The sequence below is a fragment of the Triturus cristatus genome, chromosome 7 (genome assembly GCF_964204655.1).
Source record: "Triturus cristatus chromosome 7, aTriCri1.1, whole genome shotgun sequence".
Classification (NCBI taxonomy): Eukaryota; Metazoa; Chordata; class Amphibia; order Caudata; family Salamandridae; genus Triturus; species Triturus cristatus.
The window spans coordinates 291630167-291643812 of record NC_140590.1 but is presented as its reverse complement, the minus strand read 5'-3'; the positions used below and the strand labels follow the sequence as shown (position 1 = coordinate 291643812).

At 42.6% G+C, this 13646-nt stretch overlaps 1 protein-coding gene across 1 annotated transcript in view; it reads left to right on the top strand.

The window, feature by feature from the left end:
• The window catches only part of ALDH16A1 (aldehyde dehydrogenase 16 family member A1), a 680379-nt gene extending 667743 nt beyond the window's left edge, over positions 1–12636 (top strand). The window contains exons 16-17 of the mRNA XM_085616325.1: positions 8523–8648; positions 9636–12636. Coding sequence (XP_085472451.1) covers positions 8523–8648; positions 9636–9809 — 300 coding nt within the window. The 3' untranslated portion in view covers positions 9810–12636. The remainder of the gene's footprint in view (positions 1–8522; positions 8649–9635) is intronic.
• Positions 12637–13646: the final 1010 nt, after the last annotated feature.

The following is a 13646-nucleotide window of genomic DNA, read 5'->3' as shown; positions in this document are numbered from 1 at the left end:
AACTGGGACGGCTCTAAAAGAGAAAAAGTGTACGTCAGAGACACTCTTTTCCAATGGCTGGCCACTGTTTAGCATAAACGGTGACAGCCAATGGAAAGGAGAGGCGGGGCTTAAAGCCCACTAGAGAAAACTAACCGAAAACATTTAATCTCGCCAGCGAGACTGCGCATGTCTGCGCAGCCTACGCTAGCCGAGACCTAAAAAGGAGGCCTGATGACTCTTCCGATTCGGCCTTTGTTATGGGCCCAGCAGGAGTCAGAACTAAGAGAGCCCCATCCCCGCCTGCACGTTGGTGCAAATAGAAAGCAGATAACAACTTGCAGGCGCTGCAGGATGTGTCCCGGTGTTTGTAAATTACAACGGGACGAATTCAGCATATTTTACAGTGGGGCCACACTTCTTGACAGGGTGGATGGCGTCCACCCTGTGAAAAAAGTGGGGGGACGACGTTCACCCGCGTGTACCCCCGACTCGTGCCCTGTGGCCAAAGCAATACGTAGGACACAGTCCTCTTTCTGTTTCAGTTAACACTTGATAATGTCATTGTATTTAAACTGCACTCATATGAAAAATGCATTTTGTATGGTGAACAAGGTTGCATGGACGCAACCTTCATTTCCAAATATGCAATTTTGGTTACTTGCAGTGAATAAGTGCAGAAATTTTAAGTGCCAAAGGTGTGTTGAAGGCTGTATTGTAAAGAAATATATTCTAGTTAATCATCGGAACTACTTGTGTCTTGTAGTTTAAGATCTTAGTCCTATCAAATATAGTAGCTGTTTCAACCCTAGAAGATGTAAAGTCTCTGGTCTCTTCTGGGTAGGAACATGTCAGTTTACAACCTACATACAAAAGGGATGGATAAAAAGAGATATTTAAATCAGCCGATCACAGAAAGAACATCTGTAGGTGCCAGGGTGGTGGTAAAAAAACATTTGCTCACATCACGAGAATCCATCAATACATCCGTCTTTTGGAAATATAATGAACAACATATGAATCTATAGAAATGTATTGCCATACATGGAAAACCAACAGGGAGTACAGAATTCTTACCCCTATCGTGCCAAAGAGTAATTATGGATGGTGTGTAGGAAATACCGTTCTGGTATCTGTTTGGAAAATATACCCCATTCAGTCAAAAGTTTTTAAAGTGGGGATAAATTGAGACACATTTATGTTAGAGTGGGCCTACTAATGTTTGATACAATGACAGGTCAGGAGGGTGGATAAAAGTATTTAATGTCCACATCTGGAACGCGCCTGGTGAAAGAAGAACTCTTCAGAGAGTAGTGGTGCCTAATCAAAGGAAAGGTTGCTACATGGAGTGTTCATGTAATAAATAGACACAGGCCATTCGCAAGACAGGCTGCTGGGATGAGTGTGCATGATAACACTAGAGCGTTAACCTCCATAAGTAAAGAGAGAGAAGGGGATACTAAAAACATAGCTGAGCTTAGCGTGCATGTTATCTCAAAGGCTTCACTCATCCCAGTGAAACAAAGGAAGAAACAATCAAGAAATGTCCATGGAGCTATACAATTTTGTGGATACATTTTTGTGACTTAAAAAACAAGCATTTGCAATGCAATAGGTCTCACATTTTCGCGAGTTTGAGCTATAAACATTGCAAATAACAATGCCTTTTGTTTTTGTTTTTAAAACATAAATAAAAGGCAGTGTCATTTACAATGCCAATAGCTTAAACGTGCGTAATTGCGAGACCTATTGCATTGCATATGCTTGTGTTCTACATGATATGAATTAAAAGAAACAAGAAACAACTCTACTGCGAACATTGATATTCATTCCTCAAATCTACTTATGTTCATGTGACCTCTTTTGTACATACTAATGCATGTGTGCCCAGGATTTGAATGTACACTAGTGAGAGCACCCCAGCCCCTGAAACCTCCTCTCTTGGATACCAGTGCGAGCAGACTCCACCCCCGGGACAGTGGTGGTAGCAGCCTCCATCCAGGACACCAGTGAGCCCCCTGCACACTAGTACCAAAAGCCTCCACGCGGAACAGACACCAGTGGGAGCAGCCTTTGGCTGCATAGCCGACGGAGCGTGTTTTGGACAGTTGACACACGTGAACAGCGGGTGCCCCTCCCTCCACGGTGCACGAGTTGGCGGGCATGTCCGTGCCTGACCCGGGGCAGATCCTCAGCGCGCAGCCCCCACCCTCAAGGGCAGTGCGCACATTCTTAATTTGGAGCGGTGTCTGCAGATGGGGCTCACCAGCACCTATTTCTCACTCATCAAACTGTGACCCCGAGCATGGGAGCAAAACACTAAAGGGAGAAAGACAAGAAGCAGTGGCAAAGACAACAGGGCCACAAAATAGCCTGAGTGAGAGTGGTGAAGGGACAGAGAGCGATTGACTGGCGGTGGATTAAAGAGGGACCGGGTGAAATTAAGACCACGCAGCCTTTGTATTCAGGCAGCACTTGCTGCTGACTATCAAAAGTGGGGCCCGGCACGTATTCTTTTACAAATTAAGCACTGCACGGGTCCTAAACCGAACGGCGAGGCGTCACCCAAAAGCAGCTGTTTATGCGTCGAATATGTGAAGGGCTCTCTCCACCCGCCTCTCTATGGGAGCCGCCAGTACCTCAAGGGGTCAATGCTCTGATGTCAGAGGGTGCGGGTGTCACTTCCTCTACCCAAGCCTTTTGCCTCTCTGTTTACTGCACATGGTAGCTCTGAGTGAGCACCCATTTATACGTCATCATATTGGGGGATCTATTTTTGGCTGTCTTCTCGAGCGCAAGGAGTTAGAAAGCTAAACCAGAACACGCATATTAAACGGCTGCTTCGTCGCGCTTTGCCATGCCAAGCAAAATACTCTTCCTTGGTTTCAGATATTCAGCCTACGACATAAAACGTGAATTATGTAGAATTGCAAAAATATAGCCGTGCAGGTGATCCGGGGTTAGAAATCGATCGCGTCTAGAAAGGGGCGCTGCAGCCCGGTCGCTGAGGTGGCGCATCTGTGGGTCTACACGGGTTTCAGCCCCTGCGGTGTGGCGCCAGGGTTTAAATAAATGGATTATTTGGAACCACGGAAAGCTAAATATGCCGCTTGCAATTCCAGCAGGTATAACGATTGTTTCTAGAAACTCGACAGAAATATCATTTTTTAAATTTTATTTTTTACAAACGTTAAAATTGGATGTTTGCCATGTATCCAAAGACTCCGGGTTTAGAAGACAAGTGAAGTGAGTCATGGGCTTGTCCAGGATCAGAAGGCTGGTTATGTGGAAACCTGGGTTCGCCCGCTGGTTTCACGAATACAACCGTTTAAAGCATAGACTAGATTTAGAGCCGAAACATGGCATTTGGGTGAACATTTGCAATAGACATGGAATACGTCTAACAGTATTAAACAGACACTGGTGGTGTTGCGCGTATATTTTCAAATCACCGATCACAAAAATAAACACAAAGGTTCATCGCAAGTGGTGCGCGCTTGTGTGAGGGAGCAGGCCATCTGTTTTGCATTATGGCGCTCGAGTCTGGGCACGATAATGCAAAACAAATGTCGGCCGTGCTTGTAACAGACACCAATAGGCCGTGGGCGGGGCAAATGCGGGACATGCGTCCGCGTTTGCCCAATTACCTGCTGTCTTTGTTAGAGAGACGCACGCAACGCCCAATAGCCTGCAACGATAACAAAACCACACGCACAGGTCAGCTTTCTGAAGCCCCTACAAGAAGAATGTTGCGCAATGCTAGGTGCGAGACCTAAAAAACGGTTGTGCTGATTTGTAACAAGCGTGTTCGTGCAACTAATCAATCTATGTCTAAAAATTCAACTTAAAATTACTTAAAAACTTAAAATTACTGAAAGATGTCATCGTATGTAAACATCTAAATGCAAAAAAGTAATATGCAATTCAAAACCTTGATAGTGGTTTTCAAATAAACACTGTCTTCTGTTATTAATATAAAATATATATACAGAACCGATACAGCAGACTGTGAATTATGATCTAGGTATAACACAGTCTCGTTATTTTACACATTGAAAAGTAAATGATGGATAACGGAGATCATAGGAGTGTGATATCGCTTAATTCTGAGGCTTCATTTAGCCCAAAGTTGATGGTATGTGGGCGGTCAACCCAACGTAATTTTCTCAGTACTAGTAGATTCTGCATCGATGACCTAAATCACCGGACATTGATTGCTGTATGATTTAATGCAGAGAAATGTTCAACCTTCTGGGAATTCATTACCGAACAATGAGTCCTGTCCATGTGCTGGGATGTTCCTTATTTAATAATCTGTGTTGTTTGACCTATGTAAGCCAGAATCGCTTTTTTGCAGCTTGTTAAATGATTGGTATGAATGTGCTCACACAATAAAACAATCATTTGACATAGTCCTTCGTTAGGTTGTAGTAATATCTCACAGGAACAATACTATGCCCTTTTGTGGAACGTTTAACAAAGGTTCTTTATTGATAAGCTTTTTATATAAAAATAATTGAATTCAATAAAGAAGTCATCCTTGTTTATTTAACTGCATTGTATTTTGGTAAATTTATCTCTTAAGGGAATGTGGATGGTGACTATTGTACAACAGCAATGAGTTTCTCTTTATGGACATCTTCTATAGAGCAGTGTAGATATATTGTTCTTATTGTGGTGTACTACAGGGTCTAAGTATTTCACTTTCTCCGTGCTGTGATGTAGAGTAAATCTAAAGGTCCTTACTTTGATTATTGAGCCATTGGATAAAGGAGCAGAGTTCAGAATGTGAACTAGGGCAGGGTAGATCATAAATCTTTATCAATATATTTCCTCCACACATGCTGGCCCAGACAAAAATTTAGTTGGAGGGGCTCAAGATGGACCCACTGGGCCAGGTTCTTTGTTCTAACCTTGTTATTTTCTTTCAGGTTGTTAAACAGCTCTCCTGGGTACTTTAGAGAATACTTTCGTGCTTGGTCCACTCTGCCTGGATGCTTCATGTCCTCGGCAAGCCCTACGAATGCCCTCCTCTCCCCACACTGCATGCCCCAGGCCTGACAATATTCTCTTGGAACACCAACAGTCCACTAGATTGGATCAAGAGATCTGTGGTGTTGCGTTTCATAAAGAGGTGCAAACCAGTAGTCGTCATCCTGCAGTAAACCCAGTTATTGGCTTTACGATGTGAGGTGGGATTAGTCATAGGTAGCCTATGATCCTTTTGTTTGACTGTTTCGCTTGTTATAATAAAATGAGGAATCTGACCGTGTAACCGATTCCTTCTAGTTCCTTCTAGTTCTTCTTGTGGTGCTTCTGATCCTCTGGAGTGTTGGTGCAATTACTATACTGCCAAAGGTATTGGTAGACAATCTCTTTATTGTATCGCACAGTGTTCGCTTGTATTTTGTCTCTTTTGTGACTATGATTCATCAACTGAAATTCATCAGTGGATTGCTGGAAAAGTATCGAGGGCGATTTTAGCATCGCTTACTGCTTTGCTGTCTCCGATTTCTCTCTCAAGGCTCTTTGTAGAGTTTGTTAATGTCTGCTCGAGTAGAGTATATTCCTAAAACCATCCAACATCTTGAAACAGTTGTTTTACATGAAGCTAAAGGTCTTCTTAAATTTCTCATTGTATACAAAAATAACTGCCACTTTTTTGACGTACGCCCAAGTGTCCGCTTTTAAGGTATTCAAACTACCAAGTTTGTCATGTAGTTTTGTGCGCACAGCCTTATTGTTTAACATTTTTCAAGTGTGTCTAAATCTGTTTGAAGGCCACTCATTTGTGTTGTCGAGTTAGACCTTAGGAGAGATGGGCCACTGATTATCTAAGTAATGTATTTGTTAGAATATAATAATACCACTCAAGAAAAAAGAAGAATGCGATTGTTTGTAAACATCAACCCATTAAAAAAGAGAGAGCTATGATAACAGCATTTTTTCAATCCCTGTTGACTTCACTTCTTATAAAAAGTAATTAAGGATTTAATATGCTAAGCCATTTCTGCTTCTTGCAAGTGCAGAGATTGGGCAAAGAGTGTGGGCTTCAAAACTAAGGTAGACCCTTGGCCGAAATTGGGCCACAGATCAGAGGACTACAGAGGAGTACTGTGTTGTACTGTAGAGTTTGTGTATATGCAGCCCCTATATACCCCACCACTACCCACTATTGCCGGGCCAGCTGCAAATGGTGATACCATTAAATATAATGGGGTTACCCTGTGTCCCTCAAAACCTGTGTATGCAGTTATGGGCTATAAACAGTTCTGTCGGGTGAACAAAATCTTCTTAAGGGAATTGTAAAATAATGTTTTTCATTGAACATTAAATACTAAAATGGCCTATAAATGATCCCTCAAGCATGTGTGAAACATCTCCTACTCCAAAAAAAAAACTCTTTAGCCCCTTCGCCGCGGCACGAATTTTGCCGTGGCGCGGGGGGGGTTTGGGGGGTTTGCGGCGCCGCCATGCTCGTGACGGAACCACTCCGTCATGAGCCACGGGCGCGCTGTGCTCATGACGGAGTGGTTCCGTCACGACTCCGCCCACTCGCATTGATCGCCCGCACAGGCGGGGAATCAGTGCCGTGTGGGCGGAGCGGCCGCCAACGGCCGCAGCATGACGGAACCACTCCGTCATGAGCACACGGCGCCCGTGGCTCATGACGGAGTGGTTCCGTCATGAGCAGGGAAGGAGTTAAAGGAAAAAAAACACTGACGCAACTCAACCATTAACTTGTTTTACATATATTATTTTTCATATATCAAAACATGTATATCTAACTCTTTTCATATTTCTCTTTTCAACGGCTATCCAGAGAACATAAAGAACAATACATCACATTCAGATATACATAGTGAAAATCACAAATCTCCCCGTGATCACATACACAAACATGAGACCTTGGAGCCACAAATAATCAAAATGTCCCAAAATGTTTTGTTAAGTGTATCCTTATATCTTCTTTATATATTCCAAGGATAGCTGATGTAGGAAAAAACGTAATGTCGACATTTCAACCCGGTGATCAAGGGCTATTCACTATACATCATGGAGGGACTTCCCCAGGACTAAAACAGACCAGAGGTCAGCCTTAAATGTATTCAAAGAAAGACATATGTGGCGTGTCCATGCAGGAAGACAGCAGACACGACAGGAGCTGCTGCTGTTTATTTTAAATGAAGCCACGGTTGGGCCAAGAGGACTACAATTAAAGGAGGGTAATAATAACCCCATCCCCACATCAGGTGAAGCCCAGCTGGGGTCTGGGATGTCATGTTACATAACTAATGGATACCGTTTGGGACACGCCATATGTATCTTTCTTTGAATACATTTAAGGCTGCCCTTTGGTCTGTTTTAGTCCTGAGGAAGCCCCGACATGATGTATAGTGAATAACACTTGATCACAGGGTCGAAATGTCGACGACATTACGTTATGTCCTATGTCAGCTATCCTTGGAATATGTAAAGAAGATATAAGGATACACTGAACAAAACATTTTTGGGACATTTTGATTATTTGTGGTTCCAATGTCTCATGTTTGTGATCACTGGGAGATTTGTGATTTCCACTATACTATGTATATGTGAATGTGATGTTTTGTTCTTTATGTTCCCTGGACAGCCGTTGAAAAGAGAAATCTGAAAAGATTTCGATATACATGTTTCGATATATGAAAATTAATATATTTAAAACAAGTTAATGGTTGTGTTGTGTCAGTGGATTTGTAAATCATTTTTCTTTAAAGATTTGTGTTTTTTTTAAGTAGGAGCAGTTTCACATATGCCTTAGGGAAAATTTATAGGCCCTTTTAGTATTTAATGTTTAATGAAAAACATTATTTTACAATTCCCCTTGAGGAGATCTCGTTCACATGACACAAATGGTGATACATCATATTGCTATGAATAGGCGTGCTGTATATACACTGATGAAATGTGTAACCCTGGATTTAACTGTATATTGAGATCCACAAGCAGACATCCTTTCTTACTTTCTTAGAAGTCTGTGGGCCTGGTCTTTACAAGACTGCTCCATGCAGAGTTCACACAATACATATACGTATTTATATATGTTTAGTATAGTTATTCATGTATATAGATAAGTTACGAGTGTGCGATGGGATGCAACCATCATACTAGCAATAGGATACCATGCAAGTTTGAGTGAAACTAGATTTGCTAGTTTAATGCCTTTGAATGTTTACTGTGTATCCTCCATATATGAAAGACAGAGGGTGAAAACAAAGAGTACGGCTTCCATTCCATCTGTCTTAGATGGGTGGAGTGAGAGGCAGGGAATTTAAGATGGCAGATATTGTCATTTCTAGAATTTATTTTTTTGGCATTACGTACTTTACAATACTTGCAAACATTTTCAGTTGCTACAATAGTAGATGTTTCTGCTTTTTTCAGCACAATGCAGGACTCCTGCCATGTTTTCTAAAATGTATTCTTTATAAGAGGGTGTTTCACAACCCTCTCCTTCATATATGGAGTACTGAGCGTGGTCATTTTTTCAAATTACATTTTAGGTTTTCGACACCTCAGACCTTCCAGGTGGTGTTGTGAATATCCTTACTGGAGGTCGTGATCACCTGACCAAGTTCCTAGTGGAGCACCAGGATGTGCAGGCGATGTGGTACTTTGGTAGTGACCAGGTAAGTGCTACAACTAGGGTCCGTAGGCTGAGTAGACACTTGTCATAATGGGAAATGGGCTTTTATTAGATACACATTGTGGAGACGCACTGTCTCACTTATCACTCTAGTGTAAACGAATAGGCAATGTTACTTAATTGTAATACAGACATCTGGGATCAACTAGGTGGAGTTAATCATCAAGGTTAGCAGATATAGGGTTAGCTTTTTAGGAAGAGTATAACTATGTTATCAGATCGGAGGTTAGTTGGGTAGTAAAAGTCTCATTCATATCCCCAGAATTACTGCTACCTTGGCAAGCTACGCCCAGCCTTGTGTGACGATCTACAGTTAGCTGGATGGGGAAAGATCTCACCACATAATGAGTTTTGAGGCTTGTCAGGTCGTGGGAGAACTAGCCCTGTTATCAAATCTGGAGTTAGCAATTGAATGTGGGTCCATCCAGGATTATTCAATCTGGACGTATGTGCAGTAGGTTCATACAGATCTTTGGCCAGATCTGGGACAGGAGAGACCCAGTCACGTTAGTAGACCTGGTGATAGATAGCTTGAGCTAGTAGACTGGTTGGGGAGAAGAATAGCCTTGGTACCATGTCTTCAGTTAGCTTGGTTGACGTAGGTTCATCCGTGAATATTCAATCTGCGGTTAGGTGATTATGATAGGCCAAAGCATGTTACCAGCTCTTTTGTTAGCTGGAATAGAAGATCAACAGCCATGTTAACTCTTCTTGGAGTATGTGCTTACCCAAGCCTGAAAATGATTAGTTATACCACCCATAAATAGCTTGGAAGGGGCAGGTTTGCCTGCATAATGAAATATGAGGTATTTGCAAGGCCGATAGAAAATTGGCCTTTGTGATAGGATGAGGTGATGGTAGTGAATGCTTTAATAAAATAAGATAGAAGAGGGTAATGGTGGTTGTTCCAAAAGTCCAGTAGTTTATTTTCTTTGATAGAACTGAAATCTCCTTTTTCACCCATTTTCAGGGCTCCAAGTTCGTGGAGTGGTCTTCGGCAGAGAATGTGAAGCGCACTTGGGTGAACTATGGGACCCAGCGGAACTGGGCGGACCCAGAGCAGGGCGCTGGGGAGGAGTTTCTGTACCATGCTACCCAGTGTAAGAACATCTGGATCCCTATGGGCGAGATTTTTGCCAATTGAGAGCTGAACCATGGACAATAGCCTCCAGCTTGTTAGGCTTTCTGCCTCGCCTTACCCTGCTTCGACTGGTGACTAGCCCTGTCTGTATGGGATTTTTCTAGCTTCACATCCTACAGCCGACGTGAGAGCTCAGACTCCATGTTCTTTTAGTGCTTGACCACTGTCAAGTGATCCAGTAGTGGGAATTGCATTCGCTTTGCATCTCTAGTTAGTTGACACAGTCTGCCCACTGCGGTGAAACATGATTAAATCCAAAGTTGTAGAATTTATTTGAACCCTGCGGTTGCTGGTTCTAACAGTGACACAGTGGGTTTGACATTTCAGTGTTCCTAGCATGTGGCCTCAAGTGGACTTTTTCCATTGATAGGTAACAGTTTGCTTTAAAATTCATCATGATTGCTATTTTGAAAATCAAGATGCTGACAATCTTATCAGTTTCCGGTCATTCTGAATGCATTGAGGTTGCCACGTCCATGCAAATGTGCTTTTCCCATCACTTGTATGGCACACAGATTATAGAGCATTTGGAAATTATCTTTGATCCTACAGTAACTCATTGGTTCAAATTGCTGTTTAATTCTTCTCTCCGTTTGAGATGTTCTTCAACAGTTACTGTTTTCAATCTATTTTCACGCCTAATGTACTTCTCTGAAGGAGAGGTGGAGAATGCTGTGACTGGTTTTCTAGCCTTTGGATTCTTCAAGGTGGTGCAAACTGTGCTCCACTGCTCTGCGAAGAGGCGAGGGTCTGGGATTCCCTAACCAAAGCTTGCTAATTCATAGATGATACAGGACTGGACAAGCTGATCTACCGTCCTTGAAGCAAAATATCTCGAGGATGCTTTTCCAAGACCTCACTGGTTCATAAAACGAAGTGTTCTGCTTGGGGGCCAGAAGTCAGACACGAGGACCCTTGTTCCATACGTGAATCCTTGATGGATGGGGGGCTCCATTCTGCATTGATTGCCCAACACATGACTTCAGAAGTGACATCCAGTCGTTCTGCACATAGCACTGCCTGAGAAGAACCAGAAATTCTGGATTCAGTACACTGACTTTCAACAGGCCAGTCTGTGATCCTCGCCACTCTGGTGTGTTCCCCTTCTTCCCTCCCCGGGCCCTCTGTTTTCTCTCTCCTATGCTCCTGCTTAATTACTCTCAACACAATGCCCACTGGACCTGGTCCTCACTTACAGCCATTTGTACTGTGCAATGCCTCTCGTTACTGTTTTCTGTGCACTTTGTTATTCCTTCTTGGGCCGGTTTACATTTCCTCCTGTGATCATAGGCACTTTACCCCCATATACCTACCCCTATGCCCCACGGTCCTCCCAGACTCCTTTCTGCGTCTGTAAGTGCTTCTCGCTGTGCAGGTGGCGGTGCTTCACTAAACACTGGACCCACACTTAGCCTGGTACCTGCCTGTATTCCTGTCTTTATTGCCATACTGAAATGCCTTGCGGTGTTTTTTCATCAGAAACCATTCCAAGGGCATCCACCTAGACCAAGCAAGAAAAATTACTCTCAAGTTACGTCAAATTAGGCATTGTATCGCAGAGGATTTCACAACGGCCTAAACCTCACGATAAATATGTTTGCAATAGACCTGAACTTTGCTTCCTGTTATCATGTCGTCTAATGCTGTTTTGCTAACTATATGGATTGTATGACCTTTCCTAATATGCATCAAGGTGCGGCCTACTTCCTAGATAGTGTAGGTTAGAAAGGTCGTCTTGTATATCAGGCACATTATTAACGAAGTTGTATTTTGGAGGCGTTTAGGTGACCTGTTTTGTGCTCCAGACGGGGTAGGTAAATTAGGGCCAACTTTATGGACATTCCAGCTGAGTACAGCAAGTGCGTGTCCTACTACTTCTCTCCTCTTTATTGTCTTACTCTTCTGCTATGCGGACTACCAGGCCACTGGAATTATGCGTCGGGGTTGGATCCAATTATGTGGCGGGGTTGACTAAATTATGCTGCAAGAAAAGGTAAATTATGCAACGTAATGCATTGCATAGGGCCTTCGAAGACACAGGAACATGTGTTGCAGCAATTATAGTAACGTTTGATCCGTTTGAGCTAGAAACAATAGATTTTTGCTAAAATCTGCAGATTATGCTGCATATGATTATATGGCAAATCCATAGTTATGCGGATAATGCTGCTGCAGCAGAATCACACAATTCCAGTGGCCCACACTATAGGAGAGAAGAAATTCCTTAAATACCTCTACTTCCTTCACTATGCTTTTCCCTCTCCACGTAGGCACAGATGGAGTGATGTCTGTGACCAGTGGCGGTTGTGAATTGCTGGTGGTGGTTGAATGAATGGGCCAGGTGGATCCTAAATCATGCCCAACGAAGTACGACTGGGTCACAAAAAGTTATGTAGCAATGACTGTCTATATATGCAGCAGTGTTACACGAAGTACGAAGCAAAGAGGAAAACTGAGCAGCAAGGAAACTGGACAGATGGAACTTGAAGAACATTTGTTTTCACATTCTCTGGCCTTGTTAAGCAGCTTTATTGCCATTTTTATCTAGCTATTTGTACTTTTTAACAATCACTGATACACAAAGCAAAGCAATGATATGTAACGTACAGAAAATAAAGAAAATTACACATTCTTCAGTTCATATTTAAAATTGTATTCACTGACTGTGATTTTGGATTGCTAGGAAGCGCAGGAATGCCGTTTTTGTAACTGTCTGTTCTACTTCCCAGAGAAAAATAGTTTGTGAAAATCATCTACAATACTACACCGAGTTGAAAGCTAGCCGCCATGTGCACACATCTTGTAATAAAGACCATGCATGTCTCTCCTATTTTACACGTCCCGGATATGTTTTTTTAAATCCTTACTTCAGTTTCAGGATTACACACTGTTCACCTGTTAACATTAATATTATTTATGAATAGTGAAACAAAATATTTTAATGATATAGAAAGTCAGTCAGTCAATAAATGATATAGAAAGACTAATCCTTCCCAGCCATTTTAGTGTGCAGGGTCTCATATTTCCTGCTGCAAACAAAAGCCCTACTCACCAGGGGCTGGGGATTTTGTCAAAAAGTTTCACATTCCTGAATGCAAGTCAACAGCTTGACAGGTAACCCTTTAATCATTTACAGTGTCTTTTTTTTTTTTTACCTTCTAACTGTTTGATCTAGGAACTATTATTTTCTTATAATTTGTGGTAATAGTTAACGTGCGGCAAATCTATATTTTACACAGAAAATGCTGCAGCCACAGTATTGGACAAGTGCACTGGCCCTAGATATAGCAATCTTTTATGATGTACTGGGAGCTGGGTATTGGTGACATGCATATGATATAAAATGATGTTCGCATGTGAAATTGGGGGTGATCGAAGTCTAGTTATCAGTGTTTGGATATCACCTTTAAACAACCTGATGAATCTTCAAGCCTCCATGTCTCTGTTGTCCATGACGTGTCCCTGCTGCCTGTATGTAGGTTTAGATCCATCCGTCCCACTTATGTTACAGGTTTGAGTTGGCAGCTGGTGGGCAGCAGGCAGTAGACACCATTCACTTGACTTTGCTCTTTATGTTTTGATGGAGGCAACAACTGTTTGGAGACCACACGTTTGGCACCATGCCAACTTTCCTGATCAAATTTCCCAGTCATGTGTGATATGAGTGGCAAGATGGCAGTCGGAAGGACGCTTCTTCCAGAGGCTGTGGTGGTCCCGGGTCCACAATCTGTGGTGATCTCTGCTCTCAGTCCAATTCACCTATGGACAACCAGGAGTTTGAAGCCTCTTGGTCCGCCTAGAGAAAGGAGCAATGTTGTCTCATCTTGCCCTCATCCTTCG